We start from the raw sequence: 16,700 nt of genomic DNA on the forward strand, positions 1-16,700 counted from the left end.
CTTTTTAACAATCTCCTGTAGCTAAGGCATCCTTACATTAAAGAAATAGTACTTAATTGAAAAAATCACAGCGATCAGCAACAATGAAATACGAGTATTCTGTTTGTTTAAGATAAAAAACAAACAAAAAAGAAATCAATGCCGACGAAATAGAAATTCAGTTCGGAGGAGGTACCCATCCACCGAAGACCGTTTCTAATTCTCTAGCGACTGCTAAACAAAGGCGGTCCTGATGAGACGCAGCCATCACCTGAAACATAATTTTCCACGGTTAATGGGCCGGCAAATACAAAACGTAACATCAGAAAAAACTCTAAAAATATTACTCGAAATTAATCCTTTTGTAAATTAAACAGTGTACGTTTGAAAAATGTAGGTTCCGTTGAGTTTCGAGACGCTGAGTTGAAGGAATTAAGATTGGAGGATAAATCGTGGTAAGTTAACTGTGCAGATTTTAGTGGAAATGAACTGTACGTTGCTGTAAGTAAACAGGAGTACGTTAAGGGGTTTAAAAAAACAATCGTTTTCCTCGTTGATTACCTGAAATCCAATTGGCAGTCCGTCGTTATTCAGTCCCATTGGCACGTACGTCGACGGCAAGTGCATCATATTACTGAATGCACTATAAACGACGGAATCAGTTTGAAGAAAAATTAATTCTGGCAAGTCTGTTGGTTGGGAAAACGCGGGGCATATGAATACTCCGTCATTACCGAGCAATTTCTGTAAGCACATGAATCCAACATAAAAGTTCATTCAACACCGACACAAGTTTCGAGTGTATCCGTCGAATGAAATGTGCTCTCGTACGTTTACTCTGTGACGGATATCCGCCCGAAGTTCTTGATAGTATTTTTCCTTGGACTGTGGAATAAATCCTCGTGCCTTCCTCATTAGTTGGGCGTATGCGAGCGTCAACGTGTAATCCGATAAACCGAACAAAGCTTTCACGACTTCGAGTAACGGCGTCTTATTTCTCTGTGGGGAATAGCTACGAATTAGATGATAAATCTAAGAAATATTGAGTCAAACGGAACGTTTCTGTAAAACTGTCCCCGTTACCTGAGCGTATTTAGGGTCCAAAAGTAATTCGGGTAATTGCACCTCGCCAAGACAAGTCATCAGGAACATGAATATACTGCTTACCCATTCCTGCGACAACTGCAATACAAACGATATTTCGAAGAATAACAAGAAGACTTGGTCGCACCTGCTGGAGTCGTCAACTTTTTTCAAATCTTTTCGATTTTAAAGTTGACGACCCCTACAGCCGCGACTTCTGCTTGTAAGATTAGTTCAAATTTGCTGATCTTTGTGCAAAATTATTACTTCTTCGACGATTGCACCGTTCCCCGCGAAGTATCGCGTTGCTTGCTCGATCGATTGCCTTATGTCCGTCGTGGTTGATCTTATTCCGCAAAAACTGTCGAAATTATCCAAATAAAAGACTCTGAGAGTTTTCACGTCCACCGGGTCGTCCAAGCGTAATAACGACGTCTCGCATTTAGAGGCCAATACCTTCATAGCCAAGCGAAGATCTTCCGCGTACCTCGCCATTGGACCGTACACCAACATGCTTTCGATTGTGGAACCTCCGAAATTCGGTAGGTGTCCGTGACTAGAAATAATACCTGCGAACAATGCGTTCGAGTAATTTTTAACACTTTTACTGCCACTCCAGTCGTGTCTTACCTGGAGTAGGTTTATGGCCGAAAATACCATTGAAGAGACTCGGGATTCTTATGGAGCCCAGTACGTCCGAACCAATCCCAAGTACGGATGCTCCTGCGCCAAGCAAAGCTCCCTGAAACAATCAACGAAGCTTCTTATACAGGTTGTCCTGCAAAGTATAGTATTAAAGGCAAAAATGCAATATACAGTTTAAGCAAAATATTAATTATTCGTTATTTGCAGGTTCCAGAGCGTAATAAAAAAATTAAGAAAAAAAAAACACGTCATCTTATGGTTTCAGCCATTCTACACATTTGAAACAAAAAGTGAAATTTGATTGGTAATTAGGGTGAATTTGACTGCAGCAGGTACTAAATTTTCATAGGTTGAAGAAAGAGATTCGACATAGGTTTTTATAGGAAGATTTAGAAAAATATCGATTCTTTTGTAGGTTTGCAGTAGAATAAATAATACAGTAGGAGTCCTCCTTAAGGTATTACCTCACCGCCCGATGATCCTCCCGGCGATTTTCTCGTATCGTATGGATTCCTTGTCGCGCCATGAAGGTAATTCATGGTATGAATTCCAGTGCAGAATTCAGAGGTGTTTGTGACGCACAGAGGTATGGCTCCCGCGTTCTTCAGTATTTCTACTGCTGACCCATCTTCCGAAGCTTTTATTCCTTTCCTGGATAAACTGCCTCCCGTGTAACTCATTCCTGATTAAAAAAAAAAAGAGATCTTTTTGGTCACGTGTATTCTACATATATACTGCTGTAAGGTTTATAATCTCAGCAACTGATACGTCATTGGCACATCCTTGTATCATTTGTCCGATAAGAATAGTAATCTTAGAAATGGTACCACACGAAGAGGTCGTGACTTCACTTTTATGCGAGTATTTCAATCGAGAAGAAAAAACAAACAACAGAAAGTTAGTGTTTGGTTGAAGCCACGTGGGAATTGATAAAAAAGAAGACCCAAACCGAAGGTCGAAACATTGATTACGAATAATAACATGTTGATTATGTTCTTGTTAAATATTTTTTCGATTCACCGATTCAACGACAAGCATTATCTTCATTTTTCTATTATTCCTAAACTTTGGCCTACGTTATCGCTGCCACTCCTATTTCAATCGTGACGATAATTTCATTTGATGAACTATTTTTTAAAAAATATATTTGTGAGCTCAGTAAGATAATTGTAAAAGGCAAATTGGCTCAGTGACGAAAGTCAATTTGGCGTGTTTGATCTAGTGGAAGCGTTACCTGCAAGGGAACAGGTTTCCTTGATGGTAACTGGTACTCCATACAGCGGTTTCTCCCTTTCCAGCGTAGCGGCGGTAACTTTCCCTGTCTTCAGTTTCGCGTCGCAAATTTTCGCATCGTTTACAGCCGCATCGAATCGTTCCTCTACTACTGCATTTAGGAAAGGATTCACCTCTTTAATACGCTCGATATATGCTTCCACTACAGTCCGGCTAGAAAGCTTTTCCCAGTGCAAGAGAGTTACAAATTATGGATTGCTGTAATTGGACTGACGTCTCTTTTTCATTTGTTCGATCGAGAGATATTGCCCGTTCATCGATTATCAACGCGCGTTTCTTACGGAAAAGGACCTCGATTAATTCTTAGCGTAGTTTTATTGCACTGCCTTCGGAACCCGCGTAACTGTAACATCGTTATTCTTCGAAGATATGCATAGTTTACTGGTAAAAATTTGCAAATGTCTGAGGAGCAATTGTCTAAATAAACATTTTTCCCGTTTCTGGCGTACGATTTATTAAATAGCTACTTTCGGGGTGGGAGGACGGGGGAAGATTGCAATATCAACGATACATTAAATGGTAATTGAGCATTTCATAATAAAAACAACAAGAGTCAGGCATAATCACGTGACTTGCATGATGAATGGTTGAATAACAAAAGTATGCACTTACTTCTCCGTGCCTGATCTTCCTCGCTAATGTGCTCGCATTAACTTTCAGGAGAGGATCCTTGATCGGCGGTATACTCGGTGGTCTCTTCATATGAACGAGGAGCAGAAAAGGACGAAGAACAAAATGCAACAGGTGTGTAAGTATACTAGTCAGGTTGGACAGAATCATTTTCTCTGTTACAAAAAAACACCAATCTATAAACTTTTCATCCATGTGTATTCGAATGAATCGGTTAAGAATTAAGAATCGGAAAGAAGGAGAGTATACATGTACGCAATGTTTCTCTCCCATGAAAACAATGATTCTTAACCCACTCTTAGGCTATTATCACCAGAGCTTTAAAGAGGGGTAATTTCTGCAGACTTTACACTTTATATCCGACAACCTTTTGTCTAGTCTAGAAATTCAGTAGACTATTGCTGGTAACTAAACGCAAACAACACCAAGTAGGCTTAAATGCAGCGTATAATTTAATTAGTTATAATATGAATATGAGAAATGTGTTTTATTTTAACATGCTGTGGCGGTGAGCATAAGATGATTAAGAACCACTGTTCTAGAAAGGGGACTAGATGTACCTGGCGCCGAATCTATTGGCCAGTCGAACCGATCGAAGGATAGATCTCACTATTCCTCTTGGTCGTCGTGTCTCTGGTCTGGTCGCTCCAACCGATGGTTTTCTTCAAAGACACAGAATCCGCGAACCAGCAGGCACACCTTCTCTTCCTCAAATATAGAGGCAGACTGGTCTGGCTTTACCAGGCGGCCAGCCTTTTAAGGAAACATACAAAGTGTCGACGATTATCGATGCAGCGTCGAGAGGCCAAAGCATGCAGAGTATGCTGATCACCTCGGTGATCGAATTTCATCCAGCATTGAAAGTTTCATTTTTTTTTTATATTTTTCACTATACATTTACGGGAGCATTACCATTGAATCGGCGAGCGTTACGACATTATTCGAAGGACCGTGTACTTGCAGAATTCGAAAGTGTTTCGTATTACGCATAACAAATAATAATTGGAACGAGGCCATGTTTGGACTTATTTTTATCGGGAAAACCTCGCCGATCCATTGAATACGCTCTTGAAAAGATACGACGAAAAATAGGAAAAAATTTAATTTCGTCATCGATATCTCATTATAACACCATTTACGAGAAATTCTGTGTGATCGTAATGCTGCTTCGTTTGCCCGGTGGACTTGATTATCTAAAATTCCGATGCGCGATGGTATCCTAATGAACTTAATATATTTGTTGTTTTTTAATAGTTTTTGTTCGTTAGAAATGCCAGGAATGTCTATTTCGTCGGATCTTGTCGTCGGGGAAAGTGATCGAGTCGTTGAATGCGAAGCTAGAGATCCTCCTATCAAGTATAGCGAAGTAAACGTTATCGATAGACGTCGCTTCGTGATGTGAATTACCATTAGCTGGTTCGGGAAATATATTACTTTCTCTTTCTTCGATTATTTCAAGTCACAACCCAGTACGATCAGGGTTTAAAATGTAGATTTTTCCCATAAATTTCCCAGTTCTTAGTCAGGACATTAGTTTTTTTCTTTTCGATTACTATCGTATCGAGGTTGATGATAATCTTGCGTTACACCGTGAGTTTTTGGTCTTTTGGCAGCGGTTCAAATCTTGTTGCATTCTTTTTTTTCAGTGCCGTTGTATCTGGGTTATGAGGTCCTGGCAAGGGACTGGTTTTTCTTCGCTTGATGTAAGCGATGTCGTTTCTTTTGCAATAGAGTTGGCTTTTCGTTACCAGTCATCCTTTGGTGGGAAGATACCCAGTCAATGATTAGTTCTTTGTCAGTTATGTATTTATCTTTTCTATTCAGATCTATTATTTTCACAGAGTCCATAAAATAACGTGGTGTATATTATACAATACTAGTATCATAATAAATTTGATAGGTATCGAATGTGTAATATACTTAATATACTACATACAAATAACGAAACAAGTTGTATTGACCCCCCTTGGTAGATCTAGCGTTAGATGATACAAGCTCTATCGGATCGCTTGACAGTCAGTACAAGTATAAATGTACATAATTGTACGTGTATACAGGTCGATTTATATGTATATTTTTCTTCTTTTCAGCAACTGCATTCGTATGAAACAGCACGTGCCTGAACGGATAATATAAATCGACCTTATAACGTGCTAACTCATGCAGATTACCAGTAACCAGTTTGTCGGATCAGAACACGTTCGGATTCCATTTTTAAATATATTTTAGTCGGTCCATGTGATCGCAGCAACGCAATAATTTATTGACTATTTACTACATTCTGTGTGTTGGCACGTGTCTCCTAAGAATATCAACCGGTTATGCAAACTTATTTTACCGTGACATTGGGGAACACAGCACGTGTACGATGACTCTTGCATCCGATTGATGAATGGAAGTGGAGATGCGTGGCTTTAACGAGGCGTAACGCAAATCTTTTCAGCGGGCAGGATAATTGCGGTGTCTAAAAAAAAACATTTATGTTTTCCCACACACAATCTGTGAATTTTAGTTATTAGAATTAATTATATAAAATTGTTTTACTTTCCGTTTCCATTTACCCATTTGTGTTATACTTTTTTAGAACTTGGTTGACTATTATACTAAAAGGGGGAGGGCATAATAAATGGCATAACAGTACTATTAAAATGATAAGCTTGGTCCTTTATCATCGACAATTATTTACTGTAGAGTGTCAATTAAAAATTTTCCTTCATTTTCAGAGGGGCTCAGCGATAAGTATGAGAAACACTGATATAAATATGCAATACGCGATATTGCAAGCGTAGAAGAATTACCAAGATAAACGTGCCTGAAAACATACGACTTATAAACAATGTGACAAGATGGTTTGGGTAAAATTAATCATGGGATACTAACGAAAGTTAATTGACAGAACGACTACTACGATTACTTCGTTCTGTCATATCCGAGGTATGTGCATCGATGCAACGATTCTTTAATATTTGCATGTGCTTGTATCATATTATGAATTAACGGTTTATTTGTTTCATTGTATAATTAATCGTCATCTCATAATGCCAATTGGTTCTTATTTTGTATTTAGTATGCGTCCGATGATTTACGAGCTACTGTTGTTCTGTTTTTTACTGTTTCAACGTTACATTACACGTCGCGTAATAAAATCTCTCCCGCATAGAACCGAACTTAGAATATTTCGAAACGCTTGATAATCTAACAAGCTCGTCACGGACCATTATCCCGGGCCATTATCGAGCGATAAATGGATTTGCAGTGTTAATACGAAGATTATTTTGGGGGAAAAAAGACGTTGAAAAATCTAATTCAGTGCTTGTGAACGATAAAGTACCCTTCACGAATACAAACGTATAAGCAAGATACGCTAGCACAATTTTATCGACGTACTAGAAAAGATAATCAGGAGATTCTCGTTTGAACAAAAAATTCTTTTACTATAAATCGAAAATACGAAATGGCGTTTAAAAAATTGTTTTAACGTTCATATAAACTAACGCATAATTATTTCAAGTAACACGTAGCCGAATGAAATAATATATTATTTCAGAACATTATTCCGATGAACATTGCATCGCAATAGGAGTCCATGGAAAAGAAAGGTCAAGGACCCGCGAGGATAAACACTAACGAGGGTTTACATCCCCCGTTTAGTTTACTAGCTACTACTACTCCACCATCGCTCGCATTGTCGCTATTGGCGCAGGTCACCTGCTGTCGATCTTCGTCACCGTTCTTGGCCAGTAACAATTATGCGTGGGACGGTAGAGGATCTGGAAGACTATTAAACTAAAGTGAGGATATAAACTCTCGGCCTTCTTCTTGCGAACGGACATTACACAGTGGTGAATAACTGCAGTCTAATTTCGTCGAGGATGGATTATTTACCAGACAGTGAGCAGACAACGTTTGGTCCTACCAATGTATGTACACAATATTTAATTATTGATTCTTATATTGTTTAATAAAGATTTAAAGAATTATCTATCAAACAGTTTGAACGGGAGTAACTTGTGATTATTTACTTCGGGGGAGACAGTTCCGCTAGCATTGACCATAATTTATATTTTCGAGGACACTTTGGTGAGTTACCTCCAAAAATTTATACCCGTTAAATAATAATAATATAGTCAGCATCGTAGCAATATGTTGTTTACAGTATTTTATTTTCTATTTTATTATACATTTTATATTATTATTTTTATTGCGCGTTTCGTGCCAGTGTACTTCGTAGTATAGTAATATCGTAAATTAGCAATTAGTATATTAATATAATTTACAAGTGTCGTGTCAGGCATTGCTCTGAAATTACTTTGTTTTGAACTTGAAACGATCCTTTTCGGTAATACGGCAAAGCTCTTAAACACTTTTGTTAACGGTAATACCAAACTTTTGTAAAATCGTATCACGATTACTTACATAACGTAACTGAACGAAATGCAATCTTATCTGTGATAAGAAAAATATTTAAAACATCGTCAAAATTTGTATGAACTAGAGCGGGACGTAATGTAGCCGTTAAAAATTTGGAACAAAAGAAAATTAAAGATCGAGGCTAATTGTGCGGAAAATAAATCCTTGATGGATCACATCGGTGTAAGAGTGAACGTTGAAAACGGGGGCCGCGAGCCAAAAAATGATTGAGAATCACTGATTTAGAATATCTGGACTACTGTTTGTACGCGTCGGTTGGAGAGGTGGATGAATTATCATACTTTTTAGAGTATGCGTTCGCTGTTAACACGCTGGAAATGTCCGATTTAAAATTTCGAATTCGAAACGGTCACCACTCTGCTTTCATTTTTCATTCTAATAACGTAAAAACTATATCTATATCTAATAATCTAACAATTATATCGATCCAAGAGCGTGGTATTCGCGATTACGTAAACTCTACGTGAAGACTACACGTGCCTGGTTCGTCCTTGGATCTCGCTCCACAATTTCTACGTGATCTTGGTAACAATATGTAATAACTGACGAATATTTGACGTGGCTGTTGTTGCTATTCCTATCGTACGACGAACAAACACGTGCCTTGGACATTCCTTTCTTCTAATGCGTTTCAAAATCCAGGAAATGACCGTGTAAGAGAACAGGTTTCTGACGTTAAAATCGTACATTTCCAATAAAACAGCGTATTTCGTAAACGTACGTAAATGCAATCTAATTAATATTCTGTTTGCCTGCATTTAACCCTAATTAAAACGTTCTGTATGATTATGCATCGATCTATCTATTTATTTGTCTATTCCGGTCTATATCGAATATATGTATCTGTAATAATATCGTTCGAATGGTCTTTGCTCCAAGTTACGGCTTCTTAGGGTTCATGGTCCCCCATTTCCGGTTCGGATGTTGCCAATAATTCTCTGTTAAAACCACGTCCACGCGAATATGCGTACAAGTACGAATATATGTCTTTTTAAAGAATCTTACGACGTAGCTCTTTAACAAAATTTATGTTAAAAGAAATAAGTTGGTTATCAGTACCTCTTATCAGTACTTGTTACACATATTAACTTTTCTACAAGTTTCTACTTTATTGTCGTAATAATTTTCATCAGTTTAATATCGATATACTGTGGTATTTATATATTAAAGTTATAGCTAGCAATGTTATCGAAACAATTTATTGCTACGAGGTACTAAACAATCGAGATTAATTAAAATTTGATTTGATCATCGATCGTACAAGTCGAGAATTTTTCTTGTTTAAAATCAGAGATAGACGCGATTCTTATCTAGATACCAATTTCGAATAACGAATGAGATAAACAATTCTTGTCACTTGTATCCATTATGATCGAATAGAAATCATAGAATGCGTTGGTATTTTTCATCGTCAAAGTTTCATCTCTGAAATTGTCACTCGTTTATCAAGACACTATTTATCACTCGATCGTTAATACACTTTGTATAATCTTGCGTGTACCACGCGTTGAACATGTAGACGCCTCACAAAAGTGCGGCAATTAACCGACGGATAATGGACGATTTGCGTGATTTATCGTCTATGCTCCTTAAAAAATTCTGCATTTTCAGCGAATGCAGAACGACACGTAACTGCCGACTCGACGCGACGTCGAGCATTTATCTTAATCAGCGTTTTCTCAAATGAATATTCATTTTAGATAAAAAATGTGAGATTTTTTTGTCGATACGGCAATCATGAAATTTCGACCTTCAACCTCGTTCGATTAGTAATGTATCTCGGAACCATTCCACGTGTCAGTCGGATCTTTGAACAACGAAACACGATTCGGATTTTTCGAATTTTCATTTAAAAAAGAGGAAAAGAGGTCGAGTACAAAAATGATTTTGAAGCAGTCTTCAAGGTAATCGATTATAACGATTCAGTGTTATATCGAGGTTGTCCTCTTAACTAATGAAACTTTCAAGGAAAAGGTATTAGTAATTAATTTTAAGGAAATAGTTAATTAGAATTTGTAACGATAATGATTTATAGATCCAGAAGTGTATTCGGAGTAGAAGTTTGCGACATCTGTGGACACTTGATCGTACCTGTGTTCTTTTCTCTTCTTCTTCTGTGTGCAAGGTAGATCGTTGCAGGCACTCGATCGATGGTTCCCAGTGTTTCCGCAAAGAATCGAGGATCTTGGAGTTCTCGGAGCGATCGACGTTACCACGCATCGATCTCTTCGATTTCCTCGCGATTTCAACCATCGATCCGTTCGAATAGTCTTCGATAACTGTTGACGAATACTCGAGCGATACTTTGTCGCGCCATCTGTGCCCACTCCCTTCGCCCACGGACTCTCAGAACTTACTGATGAAAAATTGCGCGACGCGGTACCACAGACGAGGTATACGAGTAGACCTTTCACCTAATGTATTTTTTCGGACCATTTTTCTGGGGCTCTAAAGTCCCATTACCATTTCCGTGTCACTCGCAACGTTACCAACAGATTTAGAAATTAACACGAGAAGAAGTGAAGACAACTACACCGAAAATCCTTATTTATTTAAAAAATTACTCAGTATGACAGTCAGATTGGCTCATCAAAGTCCATAAGGTGAAAGGTCAGCATCAAAAGAAAAACGGTACCTTGGAATGTTCATTGTATTTCTTTTACAATCGCGTTTCCTACCTACGGTAACTTCGACGAGAACTTTTTTTTTACTCGAAAATACGTAGGATTTCAAGGATATGTCTATTATCAAAAATGATTCTAATTGACCCCCGCAACCAAAAATAATTTTTCCAGAACGATTTCAAATTTTTCAATATAATATTTATAATCATTTTAATATATTTTTTAATATATTTAAAACGTTCCAATTGGCCGACGCGAGAATTGTTCTCGTATGTTTCGAGATTAAACTCCTCGATGCTTGAATATTTTCCAAATTTACGATACAAAATACGCAACTTCTCTTCGTGTGCATTAATGTGTGTTTTGTTGGGTGTTGCAACATATTGTTTTGCGATTTTAGTGACGTAGTTTACGTATCTTTGTTAGAATCATGTATGAAACGAATACGTGATGTACGACCTTGGTTCTCGACAGAAATTCAAAGAAACTTTTAGTCTCCTCGAATTTATCCATATTTTCATACCTATTGTTTGTAACAATTATTAATTAACATCAGGCAATAGTTAAAATAATGCTCGAGAGTATGGGTTGTATAAATAATTGTTTTTAATACAATTTTACGTAGAATATTCATTTTTCGGTCAAAGGCACGGTTAACCGTCAATTGATTGGTGAACTCGCCAAGGACGGTCGTCCCCACCCCTTCAACTCTTCTGCCTGAGGCTAAGTCACACTGCCGGTGACGAACTTTCTCCCTCTCCCCCTTTCTGTTCTAGGCTAGCGGACGTGACGGAACCTCGCGGGTCAGCGCTCCACCTTTACTCACCACTGCTGACCACTGGCCGAGCACTGGACAACTCCAGTGACCAATACTGACCATTAGTGACCAGCAGTGACCAGCAGTGACCAGTAGAGAGCGAGTTCTGAATCTCCCCTGTCCAATTTCTTTTTCGACCTTGAAGCGTCTGTTGGACTCGAATGTGGGGTTACATCTTGCTTTTATTTCTCTGGTCCTGTTCCATATTTTACTACTGGTTCCTTGTTTGGTTTATCCGATCCAAAATCTGTTTCACTGACCACTATCGTCACAGTGGCGAGTGATATCTCAATCTCCAATTTCTTACTTCTTTTTCGACATTCAAATGTCTACTGGGCTTGAATCTATCGTTTCGCCTCGCTTTCATTTCTTTGTTCCTCTATTTTATTCTTGCTTAAACGTTGCTACATGTTGTGTTAACTAATCGCAAATGCAAACTTTTTTAGTTTCAGCTTACTTACAGGCCATCGTTGGACATCGCGGGACATCGTGGGACGACAACGCAAGGACATCGAGGGATTTTTATCTCTAAGGCCCTTAGGATAAATTTAGTTTTAAGGCCGCGATACCAAGCAATTATTAACTTAGCTTCTCGTTCTCTCGATTCGATCCGAAGATGCGGTACAGCGTCGCGTCGCGTCGCGTCTCCCATAATTTAGCTTCACCCCTTTTTAAAGAGAATAATTGCTTGGTACATTTACTCCCATGTATGCGTCTGCGTATATGCCAAGTAATTCTTTACCAACTAGCTTCACTCGTTCACTCGTTTCCTCGTTTTTCGTTCCGATCACCACTGCTTTGATGTAGAAAGCAAGTGATCGGCCGTTTAGCTCGTCCGAAGGGTCAGTTGCCGTCCTCTGGCGAGACGATCCAAGGGAAAGGGTATTTCGGCCCTAGAGGGGATCAGGGACTGTTCCTGTCTAGGGTAGCCCCGACACACGCTCCCTCTCTCTGTTAGACATCCCGAGTTGGGTCCATCTGGCTCCCAACAGGATGCTTGGGGGAAATGGGGAACCTCTGTGACGGGTGCGTCGATTCCCTTCCCCTTCGATCGGACTTGCCAAGAGGCAACGGAGCTGACCCTTTTGACCAGTTACTCGGTTCGCGTGTCGCGCATCTCGCTCCTTGCACTATTGCATGGTGCATCGCGTCGTATCGCGTCGCGTCGCGTATCCCATAATTTAGCTTCATTCCATTTTAAACGAAATAATTACTTGGTACAACTAAACTAGAAGATCGAGGGAACATTGCTTCCTTCTATCTCTCTAGTTTAGTAATCTAGTTTCTAAGGATGTAAAAGGGAGATCGATGGAACTTTGATTCCATCTATCTCCCTTCGGGTCTCCACTCGCAGCAACCTCCACGTGGTGAGACCTGGGTAATATTATTTACCGTTTAATTAATAATCGCATCACTCTTAGTTGACTAATGCAATTATTAATTAAAAACTAAATAATATTAGCAAATTGGCTGCGATCCGCTTTGCATAGGTCATCGTAAATATAGAGCTTCTTCGTTAGATTATTTTTGATTCTCATTGATTCATCAAAGATTCTAGAATATTGTCACAGACAAGGTACATATACGAGTAGATCTTTCACCTAATGTATTTTTTCGTCCTATTTTTATGGGGTCTTGAAACCTCATTATCATTTTCGTGTCATTTGCAACATTACCAACAGATTTAGAAATGAATTGCTATCCCTGCGTAGTCAACTCACATATATTTGTGCACATACTACAGCTGTCAGCTCATCAATACTAATTCAGTGAGTAGTTTCTCAACTCAAAGGATGCTAAAATCACCTCCGAATTTTCAGGTCGGTATGGCAGTCAGATTGGGCCATGAAATGGAAATTAAAACATTGCAAGCTTCTGAAACGTATCCTTAGGATAGGTACTGAACTTTACGTCCCTGATTTTTCGATAGTTTTAACCGAATAGTCATGTAACAAAGGTATTTAAATACATAATTAATAGTGAATCTACAGTATTGATCTATGAGTAGGTAAAGTTTGAGACCAGTAGATAAAGAAAACAATGATTTTCACTACATAACTAATAACAATATAATACAAGTAGTGTTTCTTTTTTTGTTCTGGGTGAAGATGTCACACGAGAAAATTAGAGAAATTCAGCTGGTGGGTGGTATCCAACCACCGAATGCCTTTTCCATCTCCCTAGCGACTCCCAAGCAAAGACGATCCTGATAAGATCCAGCTATCACCTGAAACACAATTTTTAATGGTTCCGTCGTCCAAAGGAAGTCTATGAGAAATATGGTAAATAAATAAGTATGTTAACGATTACCTGAAAACCAATTGGCAATCCTTCGTCATTGAATCCCATTGGGACGTGCGTCGATGGCAGCTGCAAACAATTACAATTGGAGGTATAAACAACACAGTCGTTCCTAAGGAAAGATAATTCTGCTATACTCGCTGCTTGTGGATAGGTGGGGCATATGAACACTCCGTCATTGCCAAGAGCTTTCTGTAAGCACATTGATCAACAAATATTCACATAAATTGTTTGTATCGATAAAACGAAATGTATTCCCGTACGTTAATGGTCTCACGCATGGTATCCTTCTTCACATTATAATACTCTTCGTCCGAGCGGGGAATAAATCCATGAAACTCTATCATTAGAACAGTGAATATGAACTGCAGTGTATTATTCGACAATCCGACGAGCGCCTTTAACAATTCGAGAAACAGCTTCTTCCTTGCCTGCGAAATAAGTTAGAAATTATGCATTAAAATATTATAAAAAGAATATTACAGCGTGAGCATTACGTCGGGCGATTTATCCACGAGTTCTTCAGGATTGTCCTTGGAGAGAAAAGAGGTGAGCAGGAACAAGAATGAATCGCGTACCCACTCCTGTGACGTCTGAAATTAGAAATCATAAACAAAATTTTCGTGCCGTGTTAGAAAAGTTAGTTAAAACTTGTATAAGCTGTAAAATGTTTTTGTAAAATTATTACGTGCGTAACTTGTGCACCGTTCTTCTCCAGGTAATTTGTCGCTAGTTTAATCGTTCGTCTTATGTCCGTCGAAGTTGACCTCGTGCCCAACACACTATCGATATTGTCCACGTAGAATACTCGAAGAGTTTTCACATCCACCGGTTCGTCCAATCGTAACGGTCTCTCGCACTTGGAAGACAATATTTTCATAGCCAAGTGAAGATCTTCCGTGTATCTCGCCATCGGACCGAACACAGCCATGAAATGCAACGCGTTGTTTTCAGCGGTTGGAAGATGTCCACGGGTAGAGAGAATACCTGCGAAAATCGACGTTATTTGGACAGAAATTGTGCGTTAAATCGTTTTTAAACGTACCAGGCGTGGGTTTATGACCAAAAATACCACAGAAATGACTTGGTATTCTTATCGATCCTAGTATATCCGAACCGATACCAAGCACGGATGCTCCTGCACCGATCAATGCACCCTGCAACAAGCAACAAAGTTTCCTTTGAATCAAGTCATTGACGTTTTATCGATTTTCGGATATTAAATTCTTAAGAAAATACCTCCCCGCCTGACGAACCCCCACATGTTTTGCTCGTGTCGTACGGATTCTTGGTTGTGCCGAAAAGATTATTCGTGGACGTAGTGCCCAGACAGAATTCCGGAGTGTTGGTAACGCACAGAGGAATGGCGCCAGCGTTTTTCAACAACTCCACCGCTGATCCGTCTTCCGTTGCTTTCATCCCTTTCCTCGCCAAGTTGCCACCCGTGTAACTCATTCCTAATTTCGATAAAATTCTTGTCATTTGATTTTCGTGCTCGTCTCCCTAATTGGATTGCCATTATCTAATAATCGGTATTTTTTAATTAAAGGATTAATGTCGCATCAACAACCAAGTATCAAGATGCTGTCGAAAATTCGCTTGGTATCTTTGGAAGCGTTGGAGATGGTACACTAGATGCCCACGTGGAAGCAATCACCTCGTATATTTACAACCATGTACAAGTAAGATTTATTAAACAATGGTAATGAAATATATTCTGAATTCTCTATCGTAGATATGTTAGACTACAGTTCGTAAGTCAGTTATTTTATACATATAGCCGTATAATGATAAGGGAGACATTTACAATACTGATAGGAAAATTAATTGTAGGAAGAACCAAGTGGCAAAATGGAAACTTTTTACCTGCAACGGAACAGGCTTCCTTCACAGTGAATGGTATTCCGAAAAGCGGTTTCTCCTTTTCTAAAATAATGGCGGTAACTTGTCCAGACTTGAGTTTCGCGTCGCATGCTTTCGCGTCGTTTATGGCTGCCTCGAATCGTTCATCTACTACTGCGTTCACGAAATAATTCACCTCCTTAATTCGCTCGATGTACGCTTCCACTACAGTTTGACTAGAAAGCTATCGCGAGTGCAAGAATATTAGAAATGATCAATTACTGTAATCGATGTACGCGTGTTTGATTATTTACTCGAAAAATTAGATAAATATGAATATCGTTGGACGAGTATTTACTAGTAAACTAATAATAAAAAAACTTGCACTTACTTCTCCCTGTCTGACCTTCTTTGCCAGTTTGGCGGCACTGAAAGTTAGCAGAGGATTCTTGATCGCTGGTACACTCTTTCGTTCCTTGGAGTAAACGTAGGCGAAGATAGGACGTAAAAGAGAGTACACGATCCACATAAAAATCGTTATCAGGTGGTTCCGAAACATTTTTCCTACTATACGAAATTTTATTCTTTGGGTTTCTATGGTCTTGTAGTAGAAATACGTATTTATCGGATTTATCTTTTATTTGGATTTTCTTAACTGGCTACCATTCTTCCAAAAAGAAACCCAGTCGGTGAAGTTATTTCCTGTGATTTATCGAATTGTACGTGGTATACTGAAGACAAGCTGTATGTTTAACCTTCGTTAATAGTACAACTGCTATTTAAATGTACGTAACCGGGTAAAAAAATTGATGTTTCAAGTCCAAAGTTGTCGAGATTATGCAAATTCAACTTATAAGTATTTATATTTTTTTTCTGTAACGTCTGCAAAATTGATAGAAGAACTTGCGTAACGTAAATGTTATTATTTTACAATGAATATCTGATCGGAATAAATACCGTATAATAAAAACCAATTTCCTGATCAGACGGCAAAAGTTGCGTAATTTTGTCGGTAATTTGAAAGTTTGGTGAACTGTATAAAAAAGTAGAATTTG

The 16,700-nt window shown here is 38.6% G+C and overlaps 2 protein-coding genes and 1 long non-coding RNA gene across 3 annotated transcripts; 1 reads left to right on the plus strand and 2 right to left on the minus strand.

Moving 5' to 3' along the window:
* Position 1: 1 nt before the first annotated feature.
* Positions 2–10,413, minus strand: LOC143340756 (fatty-acid amide hydrolase 2-B-like). Its single transcript, XM_076763044.1, has 11 exons — positions 10,153–10,413; positions 4,191–4,383; positions 3,613–3,785; positions 2,942–3,161; positions 2,172–2,389; positions 1,693–1,804; positions 1,330–1,631; positions 1,063–1,161; positions 811–978; positions 541–723; positions 2–250 (listed from the first exon to the last, which is right to left on the minus strand). Exons 3-11 carry the CDS (start codon positions 3,778–3,780, stop codon positions 158–160), a joined length of 1,563 nt encoding a protein of 520 aa, XP_076619159.1. The 5' UTR covers positions 3,781–3,785; positions 4,191–4,383; positions 10,153–10,413; the 3' UTR covers positions 2–157.
* On the plus strand, positions 6,120–10,153 carry LOC143340768 (uncharacterized). Its single transcript, XR_013079502.1, has 3 exons — positions 6,120–6,564; positions 7,178–7,550; positions 7,623–10,153. It is a non-coding gene; the product is annotated as an uncharacterized LOC143340768 (long non-coding RNA).
* Positions 10,414–13,219: 2,806 nt separating the features above from the next.
* Positions 13,220–16,451, minus strand: LOC143340447 (fatty-acid amide hydrolase 2-A-like). Its single transcript, XM_076762395.1, has 9 exons — positions 16,037–16,451; positions 15,670–15,889; positions 15,043–15,260; positions 14,849–14,960; positions 14,492–14,790; positions 14,301–14,396; positions 14,067–14,234; positions 13,813–13,995; positions 13,220–13,729 (listed from the first exon to the last, which is right to left on the minus strand). The coding sequence occupies exons 1-9, from the start codon at positions 16,202–16,204 to the stop codon at positions 13,637–13,639; spliced, it is 1,557 nt and encodes a 518-aa protein (XP_076618510.1). The 5' UTR covers positions 16,205–16,451; the 3' UTR covers positions 13,220–13,636.
* Positions 16,452–16,700: the final 249 nt, after the last annotated feature.

Source organism: Colletes latitarsis, chromosome 3 (genome assembly GCF_051014445.1).
Source record: "Colletes latitarsis isolate SP2378_abdomen chromosome 3, iyColLati1, whole genome shotgun sequence".
Lineage (NCBI taxonomy): Eukaryota > Metazoa > Arthropoda > Insecta > Hymenoptera > Colletidae > Colletes > Colletes latitarsis.